A 23,386-nucleotide genomic window follows, 5' to 3' on the forward strand; every position below is an offset into this window, starting at 1 on the left:
TTGTTATTGGGTTAGAATTAAAACAGTCTGACTGATATATATATATATATATATATATATATTTTATTCTGATATTTTGCAAATGGTTCAAACTCAGTGTACATGTGACAACAATAAAACCAATATGTTGGTTGTGAAACACGCTAAATACATTCATCTCAATAATACAGGGAAGCTATGACATTCTCACAGTTGAGGTCTCAATACATTGAAGAGCTAAAGTTTCGAATTCCACCATAAATCTTGCCTATAATGAGAGGAATGTGACCAGGACTAATGTTTTAAGTACTGTAAAGTAATTTTCTTTGTAATTTATGGTGTCTGTATCGTTTGGTAATCTCTTCTAACAGGATGTATTAAGTAACAAGGGGTCAGGCTCAGGCGGTGTTTATTAAAACCACCTGTACTATAAACTGTTACATACATTTGCTAGTAGTGGCAATTAGTTTTGTCTCTATAGTGAAATAACATACACAAACATATGTTGAAATAAACTTGTTTGAAAGTTCAAAGAAATGATATTCAAGTACCGAAAAGCTTTCTTACTGTCATATCTACAGTAATGTTCAAATGCGCCCGCGCTGGGCTGAACGAGAATGACCCATAACAGAGGTGAGATATTTTACCGAAAACGTACAAAGTTTACGCTGCTGACCCCACAGTCAGAAAAGCTTTCTTACTGTCATATCTACAGTAATGTTCAAATGCGCCCGCGCTGGGCTGAACGAGAATAACCCCCAACAGAGGTGAGATAGTTTACTGAAAACGTACAAAGTTCACGCTGCTGACCCCACGGTTTATTCGGCACAATAAACAAAAGTACGGCTGCAATGAAACATAAACATAAACTTGAAATAAAAATATATTTATGAAAGAAAATTAAAATGTTTTTATGTACATATATAAACATGAAATCTTAGTTAAAAACAAAAATACTCATCTGTTGTTTAGGTTTATTTACAAATATTATTTTTGGGTCTTGTATATTACTTGAAACCATAAGGAGAGTACATGATTATTAAAAAATTAAAAAAATAGATAAAATTTGCATTTTATGGACGATACAAATTTTTTGGGATTGCAAAATAATATTCTAAAACATAAAAAGTAATCAGTTCAAATCTAGAACAAATATAAATATGGTAATAATTTCTTATAAATACCATTTCCTAATGTAATTTTCCAAGATATTAAAAATCATAATGCAAAAAACTAAATTTATCAAAAAGTAACAGGCTTTATGTTTCTTAAAGTATGTGCATTTATGAAAGTTCTTAAGAAGTTTCAAAACTTTGTAACCAATAGTTTTATTGTTGTAATGACATATAGCAAGACTTGCATTGGCTACTAAGAAAGTTAGTAGCTGGTAGTAATCGGGTTAATGTAATTTGTTTCATTATATAAGAAAATGCTGAACAATATTAGATGTATTTTTCTATATGTTTATTAATGAATTTTTTCTAATTATTCAATAAAATTATGATACATGGTCACACTTTTAAATATAAATAGTGTTGAAACTGAGATTGTGTCACATCTCTTTAGTCACATGACCTGAGCAAGTTGTGTATCAACTGAATAAGGTTAATTTTTGAATATTAAGTGATGAGGATCCCACAGGGTGATTAAGTTTAATATCATGAATAGCTTCACAGTGGAATGTATTTATATTTTAAAGCAATTAAAACTGCAACATTTCAGCCCATAGGAGCGAGTCATTCTTGGGATTGTAGTTGACTTACCTATGGTATGAGCTTCATTCTACCCCTGTGTGGATGTCGGTTCCCAGTGGCATGGTTTTTGGATGTAGTTGACTTGATGTGTATGGTCTGTCATGCCCTAGCCACTCTACATCTTCATTTCTCTCCTAGTTGGACATGCTCCTCTGTTTTCCTCCCATATATACAACATCTTCCTACAATAGGCAAAGAGTATACCTGGTTCTTAGAATATGACTGTCTCACCCTAAGGAGATATCATCAATGAACAATATTAGCAGTTTATGGTAAACCATCAATTGATGATAATAGCAGTTTAGGAGTTAATGGCAATAAAGTTTTGTTTTCAAAACCAGCTTGGCATAACAGAATCATAACATTAAGTCTGGACAACACACATGCCATGATACTTCCACAGAATGTCATGTAACACATAAAAAATTCTCTGATATCTGTAGATAAGCATAGTAATGACAATAATATAGATAAAAAGTAAAAGAAAAAATTAAACCTTAGAACAATGTAATAACAATGCACCAAATTCACAATTAAGCTTTAAAAAGTTATGAATAAACAAAAAACACTACATCTCTGTATGCCAAATAAACATAACACTTAAAAAGTCAGGTGAAATCAGTGTAATATAGGATTCATTACAAAATTAGATTTTACAAACTCAAAAGTAAAGAGGAAGGTTTACAAGATGATACACTGGGAACTACAGGGACCAAGGAGAATGAAAACTTCATCAATACATGTATAACAGAAAACTGTTACTTTTAGATGAGGAATCATAAGGTATCTTTCATAAAATTTACGCTTACACATATTTATAACAAATTTGATCACTAACAAAGAATAATGAATTATACGAGATATAGAAATAATAATATGTACAATTTTATGAGAAATAACTGTTGTAATATAGTAAATCTCCAACAACTTTCAGGATATCCTTAAAAACCCTGCTCCATAATAATACCGACGTCATTATATTATAAATAAGTAGATAGATAACTTTATTGGCCCCCCATTATAGTTTGGTGCTTAGCAGTATAACACTCGGCCACCACCCATGTTTTGTAATATGCACTCAATGTAAATTCATTCTTAAATGAAAGAGACTACAGAATTGCTTTACATACTGTACATCACAATATCAACTGGTTAATAAATTGATGACAGTAGTGATTTTACATATAGAGTCATTATGATGGTTTGATTGATTGTCTTTCAACACAAGACAAGATAGACAACATTTATTGCTGCAACTAATTTTTAATTTAGATTAGCCAGAGATGATTGTTAAATAGTAGCTAGCTGGTTGTGCATGATATCCAAACATAGCAAAACAGAAAATAGTAGGAAAGTGCCAGAAATCAGTTTCTTTACATAGTCTCTCAGTAATGAATGTATTAAATACTTAGCAGAGCTGTGATGACTATAATCATGATTATAAACCAGTGAGGAGATTTTATGTAAAAAATTTCTTCTTAACAATTAGTTGTAAAATTATATAAGGTCTAGAAAATTTCAAAAGGTGCATTTAAAGATAGGAAATCATTGCAGTGAAAGTACCCAAACAGCATTGAGGATACCTCCATCTCTTTGATTATTGACCAAAATGCAGGTGAATAAACCGTATGAAAACATCAAATAATAAATCATGTAACACTAAATCAATTGAGAAACTGATGCTCAAGCCCTTAATGTTTTGAGTCAACCAAACATTTACCATCTGTGGAGCCAGTTGTGAGAATGGTGGTTATACTATAAAAAAACGTGTTAGATAATATTAATACTGGTATTGCTGTTTTATAAAATATTTTACTTTTCTATGTAAACAATCTATGTTGGATTCAGACACGTGAAAAAACTGTAAATTTAAGGATGCTGAATAGATTGAATGTATTGTTGTATACCTAAAGTGGGTATGAAGTAGTCATCTATTTAAATTATTTTAAGATCCTAACCAAGGTCAATGAAAAACGGAGCCTTCATATAAAAGAGAGCTTACTTTTTCATAGACAGTCTTAACCCAGCTAGTTCAGTATATGATATGCTGGAACCAAGTGTAAAGAACTAATGAAGTAAAGTATTCATTTCTTGAAATGAAGAGCATAGCATGGCCTAGTGATTAGTGTGCCAGACTGTGGACCTGAGAGTCTATGGTTTGCACTCTGTTGCTGCAAAATCATGTTCAAACTTTGGGGTTGACAGTCAAAATCATGCTATTCAATTAGAGTAGCCTAAGATTGACCGTGTTTCACATAGCTGCCTTTCATCTAGTCTATCATTTTAAAATTAAGGCTGTCCATCATAGATAGCCTTTATGTAGCTTTGCATGAATATCAAAACAAACAAACTATGAATGATCCATTGAATATGTTTCCTTTGATATTCAGTGAAGCAGTAATGAGAAACACATTTGGAATGACCCATTAGTAGTTGTGTTTGAATCTGATTAAAATATACATTTAAAAGAGATTATATTTTCTGAACATTTCCTGCAGCTGCCTTAGAAATGATACTTTAAAATTTTGTGTGGATTTTATGTGACAATATTAAATGTATTGAGTGAGAAAACCAACTTTTTAATTAAATATTTGGATTTTTATTCAGTAATTTCAAAATTTTGTTTTATTTTGGCTTTTAGAAATTACTAGAAGAAAGAGGTGCTAAATCTGTACTAAGAAGACAGTTTGAAACTAACAAAAACATTAGAAACCTCAAGAAACTACTGGTAAGCATTTTAGGACTTGCAATAAGTTTAGAAATATTTGTGGTATAAGAAAAGCATATCTTGGACATACAAGCATCACAGCCACTAAAGTTAAGGATTTCATTCAAGAAATATATATATGTATATTTCAAAATTTGAATTTGTTATTTAAGTTATCAATTTTGATATTCTTTACATTCAGGAAGTATTCAAAGTAATTTTAGCTATATGTTTTTCAGAATTTAATGGTAGTGTTTTGCATGTACTTTTACACTATTACTCCATTGCACTTAATTTGACTGTTTGTGAACTAAATTTATTCACCTATAAATTCATAAGAAAATTCAAAATAATATAATAAATTCAATAATAATAAAATAAAGATTGAAACTGATGCTTGAACTTAAACTGTTTTACTTACTTACCATTTTAGGTGTCACATTTCTTAAGGATGCTTTCAAAAGGAATGTTTTTTTATATGGTTCTTTCTAATTGAGAAGAAAATATTTGAGTATCGAGGAACAAGATATTATTAAGAAATTATATTTAGGCCTTAAGCTATTCTGAATTAGAATTTTGTTTTCTGAGTTAGTCATGCTGAAGAAAGAAGAAATAGAAAGTATGAACTCAAGTGTAGTTATTATTAGAAGTGATTAACTTTTATTAAGATTAAACAACACTAAATGTGACATTTGTGTCATGATATTTAAGATTGTTTGGTTTAAGTATTAGTGATTAATTTATATTTGTCAGTGAATACTTTATTATTTTTAAGTTTTTTTATAATAAGAGTTAAAATAGACGATTGTAGAAGGTTTTGCTAACAAGTAATTGGTGTAGAGAATATAGAAAGTGGCCAGACGACCATGTAATAAAGATCTAAATAGCGTGAGACGAGTGGGAAGCAGCAGACAGACAACAATAGACTAATAATAGCAAAAGAGAATATAGCTGTGTGAAGTTAAGTACTATAGATGTGATAGGCCTAACGTTTAATATGCTAGACTGAAATAAACTATAAAAAAAAGATAAGAACGATAATTTTATTCTGTCAAAGCATGATTCTAAAGTAACTGACTTGTGCCTGGGTACACTTGGATAAAAGGAACAGAGGATCTTCAGAAGAAAGAAGACCAAATGAATTGCAGTAACTTGATTCAACTATAAGTGAATCACACACAGAATACTATACAATGGTAATATAGAGAAGAATAGTTTGACTTGTCAACTGAAATTCTAAAGTAATTGAATTGGCCTAAGTGGACTTTTGACAAGAAGAAGAGAACTATATACAAATAGTATTTATGATATGCCTGTAATATCTGTAGTGTGAAGACTTTGTTGCACATAGGTTTAACTTGTTCGAATTATATATATATATATTATCTGAAAACAAGTAAAGTGTGTGCTGTTTATTCATCATTAAATTTATCACTAATAAATTACAGACAACTACTTTAGAAGAATCCTAAGCATAGTATATGTTTATACTATAAAGAAATATAAGTAAAAGCCATTTATTTCAACAATTGGCAAAAAGAACTTAATAAATATACATATATTAGATTTTCCAAATCTGACAGTTTGGTTAAGCAACAAAATCCACATTTATTTTAAAAATATGAAGAATGATACATGCTTTAACTCATTTCATTTTCCTAAGGAAGTATTTCAGACTCAGTGAAAGTTCAGGTGTGGTGGACTAAAATATTTGATAACATGTTTGATATAAAATTGTCACACTAATGAAAATATATATTTTATAATAATAAAATTTTCAGAAAAGCACAAAATTATATACTCTATTAATATTCTTTAAAACAAAGTTAACTGGGATTTAATCTCTAAGATATGAATTATGGCTAGGTTGGGAAGTGCAAAACTTTTGTTTAAAGTACAATTAAAATTCTGTAGAATTTATAGAGCTGTTGTTATTGTCTAGTTAATTCTAACTTGTGTTCAATATGTTTTATTATTGGCCCTGGCATGGCCAGGAGGTTAGGGTACTTGATTCGCAATCTGCGGGTTGTGGGTTTGAATCATCATTCGAACAAACAGGTTTGCCTTTTCAGCTGTGGGGGCGTTATAATGTGACGGTCAATCCAATATTATTGGTAAAAGAGTAGCCCAATAGTTGGCAATGGGTGATGATGACTAGCTGTCTTCCCTCTAGTCTTTCACTGCTAAATTAGGGATCGCTAGCACAGACAGCTTTTGTGTAGCATTGCGCAAAATATAAAACAAACCAAACCTTATTTTTATTATCTAGTCAATCCTAATTTGTGTTAAAAACAATATTTTTCAACATTTCTTTGTTATTATCTAATTAATCCTAACATGTTGTAGACTGTTTCTTCAGCACATCGTTATTCTTCTTATGTATTTAGTCAAAGCTTATGTTTAGGATAATGTTTCTTCAACAAATCCCTGTTATTATCATCTGGTTATTGCTAACTTGCAACCTGAGAGTTATGGGTTCAAATCCCCATCATACCGAACATGCTTGACTTTTCAGCTGTGATGCTGTTATAAAGTGACAGTCAATCCCATTTTTTGTTGGTAAAATAGTAGCCTGAGAGTTAGTGGTGGGTGGTATTGACTAACTGCCTTCCCTCTAGTCTATCACTACTAAATTAGGGACAGCTACCGCAGATAGCCCTTGTGTAACTTTATGTGAAATTCAAAACAAACCAAACCAATTATCTAGTTAATCCTAACATGTGTCAAAGACCACATTTCTTAACAAATTTTTAAAACTTGATTTGTGCAAAAGTGTTATAACAAAGTCAAAAATTAGATTTCAGGCTACTTTCAAAGAACAATGGAAGATAAATCACAGGTGAAACATCAAAATTTTATTAATCTTCATATTTAGTACAACAGAAACTCAGTGGAAGTGCTTGAGTTCAGCAAATGATTAATATTTTGTGTCCCTCTTTTGCTTGAATAACTGCAGACAGTCTTTCAGGCATTGTTGCAACATATTTAATCAAAGTGTTCTTTGGGATTTTACTCCAAATGTCTCTAATACACTCCCATAAAGTCTCTTTAGAAGTAACTTTTGATCTATCAAATCCCAGATCTGCTCAATTGGGTTTAGACCGGGCTCTGTGGGGGCCATTGCATCATTTGTATGACTCCAGCACTTTCTTTCTTAGCTAAGTAAATTCCCGTAGGTTGGATGAGTGTTTGGGGTCATTATCTTCTTGGTAATAGAATTCTTTACCAATAATATGCAAACCACTAGGTTTACCATGACAGATCAGTATCTGATGGTACTTGCATTGGTTCATTATTCTATCTATTTTGCAAATATTTCATGTTGCCACAGCAGAAAAACACCCCGAACCATCAAACTGCCTACTCCATTCTTTATGGTAGGTGCTATGCATTGAGGTAAGTATCTTTCACCTTTCTTCCACAGGACATACAACCTATGCTTTGAACCAAATATTTCAAACTTGGACTCATCTGTCCATAACACCCCTTTCCAATCATCAGTAGTCCAGTTTTTGTACGTTTTAGCAAATTTCAGTCTCTTGACAATATTTGGAGATCAAAGTAAAGGTTTTTTAACTGCAACACAACCAAATATTCCATTCACATCGAGTCTTCTTGATACTGTAGATCTGGACACTTTTCTGTCATTTGGTACATGGTTGTTTATCTCCTGGTTGAGATTGGTGGCAGTCTTCTTTCTGTCCTGAAGGCTGCATAAAGAAAGATACTTAACATCAGTATCATTAAGTTTAGGTGTTCTGCCTCTTCCTTTCCTATTTTCAAACTTACCTGTCTTGGTCTTGCAATCTAGGGTGTATTTGACAGTGTTTGGGGAACATTTCAAGTCATAGCAGTTTGGGAGAGTCCAACCAACATCAGGTAAAGCTTTTAAAGCTTCAGCATATATTTCCTTTGCAACATCTCAACCAACAATTAGTCCAGTTATCAATGCTATTTTCAAGTTTTGAACAACTCAACTTTCAAGATCTATGTATCTACATGTGCTGATGTTTCCATTTATCAACGTTATATTTTAAGATCTGTGCAAGAACTCAGCTAACAAATTTTTCTGCATATAAAAGCTATCTTTAAGTTTTGTACACCAAAAAAACTTTTAAAGCTTTATGCAAACCCTCTACTCTACTGACAGTTCTCTACACTTTTTGGGCCATGGCTTGATAACAAAACTTAATATTTAGTGTTAAACACTGTTTTTATCAAGGTTTATTTGTGGAGTGCTATTAAATCGATTTCTTCTAGTATATACCGGTACCATATGCTAGCTTCTTTCTATATAGTTAAGACACTGCATGGGGAACCATGACAGTTATTTCAGACCCTAAATTTGTGCAAGTATATGGAAATTCTAAAGAATGATAAGTATTCTCACCCTGGCTCATTAAATTGTCAACAGTGATCAGTGAAGCATTACCATAGTGTTGAAATTTACATTCTGTAATGGCATGGAGTAATTTGCCCCATAAAATGGAAAGAATGACAAAATATTCTCTTGTGCTAACACTTTTGTACAGTACTGTATGTCAGTAGGTACCTCAAACTTTACACTTTTTTATGTTATTTTTAAGCATGATTTGCTTTTTTCATCAAACACTTGTTCTTCTTTCTATAGCAATTTAGAAGCTGAATTCAAAATATATTAGCTATAATACCTTGCTAAAGTTACTTTTGTTTTGAGGTATAAGAATATTTGATCTCAGTATTACTGGTACCACAGTTATAAGAAACTAATAAAACTTAGTCAAGCTGTTAGGTTCAGATTGCTCTCTTTGTTTTCTGAGTAAATTTGCTGTTATTAGTGGGTCTAACTATCTGATACTTTTAGGGAAATCAGTTCAATTTAAAATATCACAAGTATATATGAAGGATAATTTTTGGTGCAGTGACATCAGCATTTATTGTGGTGTTTCTGAATTAAAAACATGCATATTAGCCTTTACTTAAATGCATCTCACAAAAGAATGGTATTTTCTAGATGTAGAATTACTCATGACTGAGAGAGAGAGAGAGAGTTTAGTGGAGAGGGATGTATGTATGGGAGAGATGTTGGGTCTAGGAGAAGTACTCTCCTGGACAGAAGGCTTTTGCTCATGTTGTGGCATCAGTCAACATGTAACCACTGACTTGGAGAGAGATGCTCACATCTGGAACACCCAGACCCCTTGAGCAAATAGTACCCCTGAGGATGCACATGTTCATAGAATAGTTATAATAACTACATCAGCTATTCTTCACGTTGTAATAACTGTGTTGTAAAAAATATTTCTAGAACTCTGATATGCATTAAAACTGATTAAGCTTAGTGACAAAACTATATATTTGTAGAAACACAAAACATAATTTCTGTTTCTACATATCTGTAATTAAGTGCTATTGTATGGTAAAGGCTAGAATTGATTTTTTAATAACAAAGATAATCTCTACTCTGCTGATAAAGATGAGGAGATGGTATTAAGACAAATTTAAATTACTAACAATTATTTATACTTATTTCATGATCAAATATAATTTTTTTATTAATAATCATTTAGCTCCTGAATGTTTAGTTGTATTTTGGCTAACATTAGGACAATAAACAAATGCATGCATAAAACTTTGCCAGAGAGATGTTACAGCTGGATGATTAATTGATTACCTATTAACATCAATTACGTCAATTAGTGTCTCATGAAAATTAAGATAATCGATTAATATCACGAAAATAATTAATTAATTGAAATTAGGGTTTCGGATTATTACTATTTTTGATTGTTCCAAAGATAATTAATTGGAATTATAATTAAATCAGTTGTCACTAAAATAATAATCTAATCGAAATTAGGGTTTTTGATTATTTACTCTTTTAGTTAACAAATGTTAGTTTACTACCAAATGTCTGAGTAATCAAAATCTTGCCATTATGTTTGTTTATTGTTAAATATAAAGTTAAATAGTGGGTGGGGGATGCATCAGGATTTGAGGGTTATCGGTTTAATTCTCATTGCCACTAAATTTATTCATCCTGTCTTTGTTAATGCAAAGCTACTTGTGCTATCTGCTACTGTCACTAATTTTGAACTTTTGACTAGAGGGAAGACAACTGGCTAGTAGCACTCACTGCCAACTCTTTGACTACTTAACCATTACATAAAATGTAAATTTATTGTTTGTTTTTTTACACTGTTTAATGTTGTATAAACAGGTGCAGATCTGGTATAGGGGCCTCCAGGAAGTCCAGACCCCCATCCATTTGTGTTTCAGATATTAATAGCTATTCTTAATAAGCAGACATAGATCAAGAGGATGGGTACAGGGGAAAAGTTCCCATACCTTTTTTTCAGAACTTAATAATTATTATTTAATGTTGTATAAGCAGGCACAGTTTTGGGGGAGGAATCTAAGGGAGTCAAAACACTCACCCCACACACCTATTTTGTTCAGAAATTAATAACTGTTATTTAATGCTGTATAAGTAGGTACATATCTCAGGGTTCAAACCCCCTCCTTTTTTTGGAACTTAATAATAAAAAAAAACAGCCAACAGTATCAGAAAGAAATATAAGATGTCAGTGTTTTTATTTCATTGGTCTATTTATTACAGTAAATTTTTTTTCAGTTTTTCTGAAGTCAACACAGCTGTAGTCTACAGCAATCCAGTTATAGCCTCAGCTAATACTTGATTATTTTTAACTGAATATAACAATATGAATATCAACTCAATATTGGCATAGTAAATTTTTGTGTCCTGACTTTTTACAGACACTACAATAATATGTATGTGTTCTAAACTGTAAGAGGGTTGTTTTCATTGAGGTTAGTATTGCTTAATACACCTGCAGTCCTTATACACTTGTTACAAAATTGATTTTTAATAGTTTGGAAGTTATAATGCTTGCAATAAAGATGTTTTTGTATTGTTGATGTCCAAAATAAGTGAAAATGCAAGTGCTATGACTGTATCAGTGGTGATTTAAAAAACAACAACAGGCATCCTCTTTACAAATGCCAAAATAGGAATTTAATTGTAGACTTATTTTTTTATCTATAATTATAACTGGCTGTTTAATCTGAATTACAAAATTTGAAAATGTTCGCCTTTAACTGTTTTTATTTTCATATAAATCACATTACTAGAAATATAAATATAAGCTTCAGAAATTTTTGGATTATAACCCAACTTAGCTATTCGTAATGATTTTGTAGGCTTTCAAATTGATTTTATTACTAAAGTTACTAGAAATGTATAGTTATAAGTAAGAAAAAACAACAACAATGAAAGTAATATAAAATTATCAGTAATGCTAGTAGAGGTCTAGTTGGACCCTTTCTCCAACAGCATCTTGGTTCACCCCTGTTTTAAGTAACATTTTCTCAAAATTTTGACCTCAGATTTATGGGAAGAAACTGCTGAATACTATTAATCATATTATTTTCATGTTGTTACTGATTTTGTACTGCTTTGCATGTATGATACTCCTAAATTATTTTACCTGCATACAATATTTCCTCTAGCTTTTCATATATTTGTCCCACATATTTTTTAGTGCAATTTTGTATGTTAATTCTAAGTATTTAAGCAATTTTAACTCCAAAACAGTTATAAAATCAATTTTCATTTCTGCACAGCTGCAAAGAGTTTTACTTGTAAACAAAACAAGCTATTTGTAGATGTCTTTAAGAATTTTTCTGCCCAATCCAAGTAATAACTATTTTTAAGAAGAATCTATCACCAGATAACAATATGTTATCAAATTCTTGATTTTCAAGCATTTCTCTTATTTTTCCTTTATGCTTTAAACCTTGCTGTGGTGCCACATCCAGTGGTTTGAACATTTACTAATGAAACACAACTTTGAAAACAGCTATAACGAACATTTAAATATGATTGGATAGAGAAAGAATTAGACTATCACATATTAATTGAATAAATAGATAGGTTTAAGAACTCTTTTTTTTTTTTTTTTTATAGTTCCTTTAAACTTTCCTTTCATTGTAAATTGTGAAAGGATTTGTGTGTTAAAATATATCTGTTTGAAAACTACAGAAAATGTGTTAAGTGAGAAGACATAACTTGAGATGAGGTACGTAAGCTTATACTGTTTAGAGATGAGCTGAATGGGTAAGAAAGAAAACTTTATTAAAAGTTTAACACAGTATCAAATGTACAATGTTTATAGAAGGTTTTATGGTCATTAGTTTAAAGTAATATACCGAGACACAGGAATAAATATTCAGTACAAAGCAAGGAAATCATGTGACTGGAGATTGCTTTATAATAAGCATACCATTACTTGAGTGTATTGTTTAATTATGAGAGTTTTTAAGTATGTATGTCAAATATAATAAAACTTTCATCAAGTCAGGCAAGTTTACTGTTTCGTGAGTATTGTAGATGATTGCAAAATCTTGTAATGACTCAAATCTTTGCTTAATGTCATATTTATATTTATTTTTTTTAAACAACATACATAAATAAATTATCTAATTGGCTGCTTAATTATTTGTAATTGTATTTGTGAAATTTTTTAAGTAAAAACATTATTACCCTTATCATGATAATAAAATGTTTTATCATTATTTAATTATAAATTTATTTCATTTACAGATTAATGTGGGATTACTGCACATTTTGAAAAACCAATAGTGGCAATTGCATGATAGTATTATGTTAACGTTGATGATTCATTTGCCAAGTAGCAAATGCCCATAAAATTTTCTTGTGAAAAAAAAAAGGTTTTGGTGGGCACAGCACAGATAACCCAAATCAATATAAAAGAAAATAGGAAAATTAATGCCAGGTTGGAATAATGCAGTGGTTGAAAAAGTTAAGATTGTAATACACAATCTTTTTTTTTATTTTTTACTTCTATAGGTTGTAGGGTGCATAGTGTACTAATTGATAAATTAGATGTGGTTGTTAAGTTAGTCCATCGATTAACCGATTAGCACTAATCTCTCAGCTCTTAAGAGATTCCTATTTTAAACATATTGGAAATTGTAATCCAAAAACAAAGTATTATTTTCTACAATATATTGTTACAACAATGGAAGCCGCGTGATGCTGGGAACACGCTCGCTGGAGTTTTTGGAAGGATAATGAATTATTGGGGAGGACCGAGTTTGTTCGAGGTGCCCTCTTTTTTAGCATATAGAGATAGATAATTGAGTCAAGCGAACAGTAGGCACCGTAAGTAAAGTGTGTGAATCACTGTGATTTATAGCGTGTGTAATAAAGGCTGTTAAATAAAGAGATGAGAAACGTATTGATTGTGAAATTACTGTGTATTACAAAGTTGTATCGAGAAAGAATAAACTAGTTTTAATTAAGAACAAACTTGTATTGCTGAAGTTCCTCGTAAAGAATTTATACCGGGAATCAACAAATGAGCAGATATGCAACAATATGTATGGTAAATCTCAGTTTTGCTCTTCTCCATAGTGTTTTAAAAGACGACTTGAAATTCTGCATGTGGGTTTTTGACCCCCACAAAATATAAAAGCATTTTTTAAGAGTTTTGATAAGGAACCCTAAAAATGGGAGAACATTTATTTTGGGGGGGGGCTTTCATGACTGAACTTTTATGCTTTATTAATATGTAAGAAGCATTCAAAACAATCTAAATTCAGGTTTTGGAAATTATCAAATTAGATTTCCAGTATGGTAGGTCAAGGGAATTTGTAAGCTATCTGGACAGGATCTTTTGATGTACATAAAAATTGGTATGTGCATGTAAAGGAGAATCCAAACTAAGTATGTTGAGATTTTCAAAATGCTCATATTGAGGCTCCAAAAAGGGAATTTTGAGGACTTTAAGAACTAGTTTTACTGAATTACATGAAAATCAGCATGGACGTATAAGAGATTATTCAAAATAAGTACATATGTTTAAAATTAGCTGTTTCCAGTTTATTGTCTCTAAATGTCATCTACTTGCTGTAAATCTTAAGATGGTGGCTACAGGGTCATGACACATTTTGAGGTGATAAAGTGAAATATGAGAAAATTGAATTAATCTTAACATCCAGTTTATAAATCGGGGAAACAAGTTTTGGAAGGTTGATTCCCAAAAATAGCTTTTCAGCACTTTCTTTTTAATTCTGAATAGAGATTTGAACACCTTTTTTAATTGGATATATGCATATTGAAATGAAATTACAAGACAGAAAGTTAACCACAACAATATTAAAGTATATAGTAAAGATTGTGTTTGAAATTTTGTCATCAATGATAGAACAAAGTTTATAATGATGTCAACGTCCACAATGTTAATTACATGATACTATACACCAGGAAAATAATTAATCCAACTATGTTTATATTTCTAACCATCTTATTTTTTCATTGCAAAGTGACAATATAATTATTTATGAGCTGGTATAATTAAAAATTTTTCAAAAATTATATTCTAATTATTATGTTAAAAGATTTCTCCATGATGTTTTTTCAAGTTGGAAAATTTAAATTGTTGAATCTTAATGTTCTTTCACCTGTTGCCTTGAATGTCATATTGTTAAGATTTGATATCAGTCATATTCCATAGCATGCTGGAAAACACATATTAGTTGTTATAAATGGAAGAAGTATGATGTCCTACAATCCTTTGCTGAAGGCATCTGGTAGTGGACCCAATGTAGTTTTTCAAGCAGGGAGGACATTTATATTTGTAAACGATAAGGGAGTGTTGCATTTTATTGATTTTGTCCTTGAAATGGAAGAAGTTTCTTAGCTGAAATGAGTTTCTAAAGATACTTCTGAGGTGTATTTGAGGATAGACCTTATTAAATAATTTACTAATTTTGGATTTTAATAACAAGGATTTTCTACCTAGATAAGGGATATGATAATTATTGAACATTTATCGACTTTCTTAAGAATTATTAACATTATTTAGTTTCATTAGTATTTGTTTGACATCTTCATCAATAACTGTACAAGAACCCAAATAATGTTTGATAACTCATATTTAAAGTAAGTTAAGTTATTACAAACTTTATATGCTCAAGTTGTTAGAACCTTGATAAGATTGTGTAAATGATTTAGATATGAAACTTTCATAATTATGATAAAGACCAGTGTTTTTCTGTTTATGAAAGTAACTACCGTCAATACCTAAAGCATTTTGCAGAACTATAGTGTCTTGAAATAAGAGTTTGAACTTATTCTTAAATTCAGTGGAGAGTGTAATGCTAGGATGTTGTTTGTTTAGCTATGTTAAAAGTGAATTAGCTGGATACTTACTGTGAAATAATATAAAAGTGATATCAACATATTTTTGGGGTGAGGTAGGAGCTCATGGATGTGGACTTGGATTGTCTATTTCCACCTCCTTATTTTGCCATGTCTTTCCCTGAGGACACAGTTAGGCCTAATACAGTCTTTTTACATTTTGTGACGTTTTATCCCTTCCCCTATTTCTTATGAACCACATCCTTCCTTACTACGTGATCAATCTTCCCATCCCTAGTTGGTCTTCCCCCCCCCCTACCTGAATATGCTGACCAATTTGGCTCACAATTAAGTGATGGAATTAGCATGCCTCACCTCCCATGCATTTCGGATCAGTTTACTCTTGCATATCATCGTGCAGATTGTCCTTTTCTGGACTAGTAATTGTTAGGTTACATTTTGCCGGTTTACCTCCGAATCTCCTATGCCCAATTTTCCCACCTTCATCTTACTTTCACAACTCTTTTATGGTATCTCTCTATCATTCATCTCCTCTCTGAGGCTCTCCAACGAAATTCTGAAGGGTTTTTTTGGGGATATCCTCTCCCATCTTTCCTCCACATTGGCTCATTTGTCATCTGGGGCTCTGGCTTTACATACGTAATTTCTCTGTTTTTGGGACCTTCTGGATCGTGATGCAACATTAACTCGCGTCCATTTACCATCATCTTATCTTTGGGATTTACATATGGCCCTATTTTTTCAGTGATACGTTTTTGACACAATCCCTGAATCTTTGAAATCATGAGTTGCATCTGTACAACAACAGTCTACCCTTTCCAAACTTGTTGCTCGTTTATCTCAGTCAGAGCCTAATATGGCATTTGTTACCATTTTCCTCCCAACCCTTACCTGTCCTTCTTCTCAGGGTGCCTCATTTCATTGTTTTCTTTGGTGATGCTTGTCATGTTGCCAACAGTATTGGTGGCTACCTGGTGTGTTCTGGTTTAGTGGAAGCTTGGCCTGCCAATTTTCTTCATCACTGGTGTCCTTTCTTGAAGGATCATTGGGTTCTTCAAGTTTTATTGGAAGGATTTGTGATCCCATTTTTTCCCCCACCTCCTGTATTTCCTATACCCGCTTCCTTCCCTCTGCCATGGCCAGCCAGCATCTGTCAGAGGCAGTTCAGAAACTACTATCTCAGCAGGCCATCGAACTTATTCTACATCCTTCACAGTTTTTATTCCAACTCTTTGTTGTACCCAAGAAAACTGAGGACTGGCAGTCTGTCATCGATTCGTTCAAATGCCCCATTTTACCATGGAGTCATTTCTCACCATACAGAGGGCATTTTCTCCAGGTTTATGGATGACCAAGATGGATGTTGCCAATGCTTATCTCCACATCCCTATATCACCATGGTCTCTTTGGTTCATCCATCATAGGGTGGTTTATCAATTTTAGGCCTGCTTCTGCCCTTTATGTTTTCTGTCAGGTGGTCAGAGCTTTTACTTGCCATCTTCATGCTCTGGGGTTGCAATTCCACCATTATATGGATGACTGGCTTTTTCTGGCTCATTCCAAACTGGAGTTGACCAGCCATACTTGCCAGCTTCATCTAATGGCTGCTCAGATGGGCTGGTTAATCAAATTGAAGAAGTCCTTCCTCTGTCCTACCCAATATCTAATCCATTTGGGTGTATTTTTCTACACTCATCTCAGTTAGGCCAAACCTTCTCCTCTAAGACTTCATTCCATGGAACTGTTAGTTCACCATGCCACTTTCTGCTCGTGAGAGTCTATCACTTTTGTGGATGTGGTCTTCAATGATGTCACTGGTCCTCCTCAGTCATGCACATATCTTTTCACAGACACATCTCTTCAGGGCTGGGGTGCATGGGTCAACCACCAGGAGGCTTTGTGTCTTAGGTTTGATGATGAAAGATCTTTCCATGGAATGTCCTCGAGCTTCTTACAATCCATTTGGCTTTGAATCACTTCCTTTCTTTCACCAGGCATTGTCTGGTGATAATTCATTCTGACAATTCTCTGGTGGTAGTAAATATCAATCACCAAGGGGGCATCCAGTCGAGATCTCTCTGTTTTCAAATGTTGGATCTACTATATTGGGCCCACACACACCACATTCATCTCATTGCGTGTCACTTTCTGGGTGCTTTCAATCTAGTAGCAGATTATCTTTCCTGCCCTGACCAAATATATCCGATGGACTGGTCTTTAGATCCCCTCATTTTCCAGTGGCTTTGAAATCGGTGGGGTTATTCCCATATAGATGTATTTGTCACATACCTTAATCACAAGTTACCCCTCTTTTGGCCCCTGGTACCTTATCCTCGGGCTCTGGCTGTTGATGCCTTTAGCCAGGATTGGTCTCACAAATTCCTTTATATTTATTCTCGTATCTGAATACTTCATCGGATGATCTCTCTCATCCATACCACTCTGTGTTGAGTCCTTTTCATTCCATACCTCCTTCTTCAATGGAGGTGTATCGGCGCAAATGGAAAGTGTTCCTCTGTTGTTCTGTGACTCGGAGGTTCCTACTTGCCATTGATGTTTCACATACACTTTATCACCCTACCTAGTTTCTCCTTTGTCTGGATCACTCCTTCCTCCCAAAGACGTTGGTGGCTAGGGAGGGTAACTCCTCCTTTTTCACCTATTTATCTTCCTTCTATATCTCATTTTAACCCTCTCCCAATCCAAATAGACTTCTATGTTCGGTCCATACTCTTAGTTGTTACATTGCCTGCACTGCTTCCTTTTGTGGTACCCATTTCCAACTCTATCGTTTGGCAGTCTTCCTCCATTTGGGATCTTTCACCTTCTTCCCTCACCAGTTTGGTTCAACTTTTGATTTGATTGGCTTATTCCTCCTTCTGTAATTTGTTCCAGGTGTTTTCTCATCAGAATCGACACCTCACCTTTTACCTTGCATCTCATCTTCTTTGGCCATTGGAGGAAATCTTTTGGTCAGGAATATACCTAATATGTTTGTCTCCCATTTTTTACACCATATTGCAGTTCCTTCTTCATTGGGCTTTCGTCTTCCACCTGTGGCCATTCTTCAGGCTTCAGTGCGACTCTGACTGGGTAAGTTTGTATTCATACTTTTCTTTTCCTTTCAGGGGCCCTTGCTTCATTTACTCATTATATATATCACACTCTGTGGTGAGTGGTGCCTGACTAGGTATTCTTCAATTTGAAATCTTTACAGCCATGCTGGCTTGTGCTTTTTCTTCCATGACTTCGCAATGCTCACTGTTGAGATGTAGTGTTCCATAGGATTGCTTATAGGTAAATAACCTCGTGTTGTAATTGCTTCATAAACTTGCCCATTCCAGACCGTACCACCCATGGACTGCATGAGTAAAGCAGAAGGGTATAGCTGTCCATCCCTGTTATGCCATATATTGAATAAATCAGTATGGTCTTGCTTTTCAAAATAAAGGTGATGACATTCCTCTGGAATCTCCACTGCATTCTCACTCCCATTTCTTCTAGTGGAGACACCCTCCTGAATGGGTTTCACACAAAGATGACTATAACCATTCAATGCAGAGTAGGTTAGTGGTGTTAGAGTAGGTTAAATAATATGCTATCCTCCAATATGCAATACACGTTGATGACGGTACCCTGTGACTGGATTTTGGATTTAGAGTAGACTCAATTAACATAAGTCCTCACATATTTATGGTTGTCTATATTCCTCCCTTGACCATACACCTTCTGTGTTTTGGGTCACAGTGGAGGTAAGGGGGATTGTTCCAGTTCTGTCCTTTTTGCTATCCCTCCTTGTATCTTATTCCATGAATTTTATAGCTTTTTGGATGGTTGTGGTCAATTTTGCTGTTGATTTATTTTATATAGACATCCTTTTGATACCGGATATTGGGTCCCCGAATCAATAGATCAAAGCTAACGCATGTCATGCTCAGGAGTTGGAGTGGTTCTAGATTCCCCCTGGTCTCTTGAACTTGAGGTGAAGATGGTATGATCCTCATCCTAACCCCACGTGTCATGTCAGTTTCCAGCGGCATGGGTTTTGGATGTTGTTGACTTACCTCGGAGGTCTGTCGTGCCCTAGCCACTCTACACCTAGGGGCGCATCCATTGTTTTACACACTTTTATACTTTTTTGGGATTGAGTAACATATATTTACATGTTTAGGATCACTATCCTGCCACAGTTCTCTCCCACTTGGATGTGCTTCTCTTTTTTTCCACCCTTATCTACTATATATTTCATGGATGGCTGAAGAGTATACCTGGTTCAGAAGTGGTGCAGTTCCCCTCATCAGATCTTTGGATCTGACTCTCACATTTCCAGGTATATCGTGGGACACTTTCAGGGGGTACTTCTGTCATTTTCTCACACCGGTCCCGCCACCTTATCAATGTGTGATTCTAACTAATCTTGTGAGAGGAGGGAAGTACGTATCAGAAGTTATAATTTTCCTATACTGAAAATGTATTTCCGATAGGTACTTCCCTCCTCTCACACTTCCCATCCTACCTCCCCACTTTCCTCTGGTGCTTATGTCTTCTATCAAACCTTGAAGTGATAGTTCGGTAGAGGCATAAAGAGGGAGTCACATGCATCTTTTATGTCATGCTCCTATTAGTGGTGAAGTGATGCATGATGATTTACATGAGAGTCAAGTTGGAATATTTTGATTCCAATGGAGGGGAGCAGAAGACTTGTGGAATGCATAAAGACTTTCTTCTAGGGTGGTTCTTTTACTTCAGACTTAAGCCCCCTAGTTACTTATACGTCTTTGTTTCTGAGTGTTTATAAGCTTGTTTTAATAAACAAAACTTTTCAAAGTTTACATTATATTAAATTCTCTTACATAATGAACTGTTTGGTAACTTTGAAACTTCTCCCACTATCATTGGGATCAACATAAATCTTTCTCTTTACAAATGGTGAGCATTAATCAAATATGTTATGTTTTCAAATATTATTTGAAGGTAAGAAAGTCATGCATAACGTAATAACACCAAGTCATTCAAATCATTGCTCATTTTAAGTTAGTAAATATGTAATGGAAGAGCACAATGAAAATTTAAATATTTTTTTCCAATTTCTTTGATCTATATGTTTCCATTAACAGATTCTGCTGGTAATGTAATAGATTAGTGTCTAAGATATATAATATATATTAATAAATATTTAGCAGAAATTGGGTGTTTCCATTTTATTATTATTATTCAAGTGTTATTAAAAGCATGAGTGCTGGAAGTATTTCTTGAGTGCTGGATGTAATTGTCAATCTGAGATCCCTACACTAAGAGAAAGCATTTTAACTTATTCGGCTTACAACAGACAACGTGTAGTTGAAACTCTACTACACATTAAAAATGTTTATGGGCCTGTGATGTTTTATAATACTTGATGTTGTAAAAATGAATAAAAAAGAAATAATTTAATAAGAATTCAATTATATATGTTAATTATATTACTTTCTTTTTATTAGGGTTCTGTATGAATTTATATATATTTTCCAACTTCCAGGTTTTGTCAGTCAGCCAGATAAGTGACAAGCATCCTTTTCTAAAAACCAGTAATTTCATTGATGCTCAGGCATTGCAAACTGTGGACACAAAAGCTTCCATGTTAAAAGGTAAAATATACTCTGTTATTTTTATTTACTTGTATTCACTTCTTTTAGCCAGTAAGCTGAGAACAACTATTTTGTTAATAGTTTTATTAGATGCTGTATCATAGCAACATAATCTATAGAGTCATTAAATGCTTAGCTGATCTTCCTAGTGAAACAAACCGAGTATAAATAAGATGAAAGTGTTGTAACACTCTAAATTAGATTTGGATATAAATATTATTGAAGTACTTGAGTCTGTAAAGAAGCTGGTCTCTCAAAATAGGAATAAAATAAAATCGAAAAAAAGAAGTGTAGAATCAGAGTTTTGTTGATTCAGAATAATATATGTTTGATTAACTTCACACTGGAATATGTACTGTATTTGCTCAAATATAATGCACACCTGAAAAAGTTACTGCACATTATATTCATGCACATTCAGTTTTGTTAGGTATTTTACTAGAAGCTACCACCTAAAATCATTGAAGCATCATTATAGGTTTCAAAAAAATCTTGCATATCCAAAGCAATGGATGGGATGGAAGATGACATGCTGTGGGAATCAGAAGAGGATGAAGCAAACGTTCAAGGAAGCAAATCCAATGGTAGCGACAGTTTTTGCGATGATGTGATTTATGTGAAGATGAATGATTAGCTTAGTGTATTACCACGTATAAATTTTTCAATAAATTTTGTGAAATTGACACACAAAAAGTTTCAATGGAAGATTTCCAAACATATTTTTATACATTGATAGTTTTTACTGTATTTAGAAACTATTCAATACATTTTGTACAACTGATATGTAAAAAAGACAAATTTCCTTGAATTTAACATTTAAAAATTGGGTTTGTATTATATTTGGGCAAATATGGTATTACAGAATAATGACTAATTTTATATTCATGATGATTTTATTTCTTCTACTTCTAACAATTGAAATGGTATGTGATGTTAAGTTTATTGTTCCTTTGTACAGTGAAGAACCTTGATATACTTCTGTTCATATATAACTACAAACTAGATCCACAAAACCAAGCATATGTAACTAAATTAATCTGTACCTAATAGTAACCTCAGTAGTCACTGTTAGGTTTAGTATTCTTCTGGTGTGTAATCAATGTCATGAAGTAATATTTATTTTCATCAACAAGAGCTTAATAGTTTTATTAGTCATATTAAAATTTGTAGATAGAGAATGGGATTAATTGTATTTTCCTTGGAAAAAATAACAGCAGAGCTGAAAGTAGAAGGATTACTTTTATGTGACAGTATTCAATTAGTTGAATATAACAGATTAATAAGCCCATCTATTAATCAATTAGCAAATCCTGTTAATCACTCAGCTCTAAGATGAATTATAATTTATTGGTTGATATCTTGCAAAATAGTCTGAAAATTTTATTAATGTGAAATTTATTAAACCCAATTGTTATTACCATTTGCTGTAATGTAATAAATCTAGAAGTCTGTAGTACTTGAAGGATTTTTGAAACTCAATAATTAGGTAATTTTCATAGATCAAGTTATACATATAGATCAGTAAATAATGTTGTTGTCACAGTTAGTAGCCTGTATGATCAGTTAAGTCTATTAACCTTATGTGCATGGGAATGGTTCATTAGAGAGATCTTGTATTGAAGAATTAATGTGCACTGTAATTCAAAATCTATAATTCACAAAATTTGGTAAGCTTTTAGTAAACATTACAAGTATGTTGTATACATAAAAATCATTATTTTAGTAAAGTATTTTTACTGAAGATTTGGTTGGAAATTATCAAGTCAGTTTGACTCGAACTCTGACTATTCTGAGTATAAGGTGATTTTCATGTGAAGAATAGAAATAGGTTTTTTCATGCTATGGTTTTCTTATTTCATTTGCATAACCTCTAGAACTTTATAAATGAATATCAAATTTTTTCTATAAAACTGTATTTTATTTGTTATTTTCTTTAGCTTAAAACTAACTGTAGCAAAATATGCAATATAGGGTAAAATGAAAAGTTGAATATATGAAATAAATCTAAATTACTCTTTTTTTTTTGCTTTCTAGAATGAGTGCATGTTGCAACAGATAATCACACGCTATTTGCTATAATAACCAAGTCAGTTGTGTTCAAAGAAATCTTACAAATAAGGAACTCAAATTACTG

General features: G+C 32.8%; 1 protein-coding gene across 1 annotated transcript in view; it reads left to right on the forward strand.

Annotated features, from left to right (window-relative positions):
* Positions 1 to 23,386, forward strand: part of LOC106469173 (origin recognition complex subunit 4-like) — a 99,354-nt gene that overhangs the window by 41,986 nt on the left and 33,982 nt on the right. The window contains exons 6-7 of the mRNA XM_013929637.2: positions 4,375 to 4,461; positions 21,144 to 21,252. Coding sequence (XP_013785091.1) covers positions 4,375 to 4,461; positions 21,144 to 21,252 — 196 coding nt within the window. The remainder of the gene's footprint in view (positions 1 to 4,374; positions 4,462 to 21,143; positions 21,253 to 23,386) is intronic.

This window comes from Limulus polyphemus, unplaced genomic scaffold (assembly GCF_000517525.1).
Source record: "Limulus polyphemus unplaced genomic scaffold, Limulus_polyphemus-2.1.2 Scaffold3336, whole genome shotgun sequence".
Classification (NCBI taxonomy): Eukaryota; Metazoa; Arthropoda; class Merostomata; order Xiphosura; family Limulidae; genus Limulus; species Limulus polyphemus.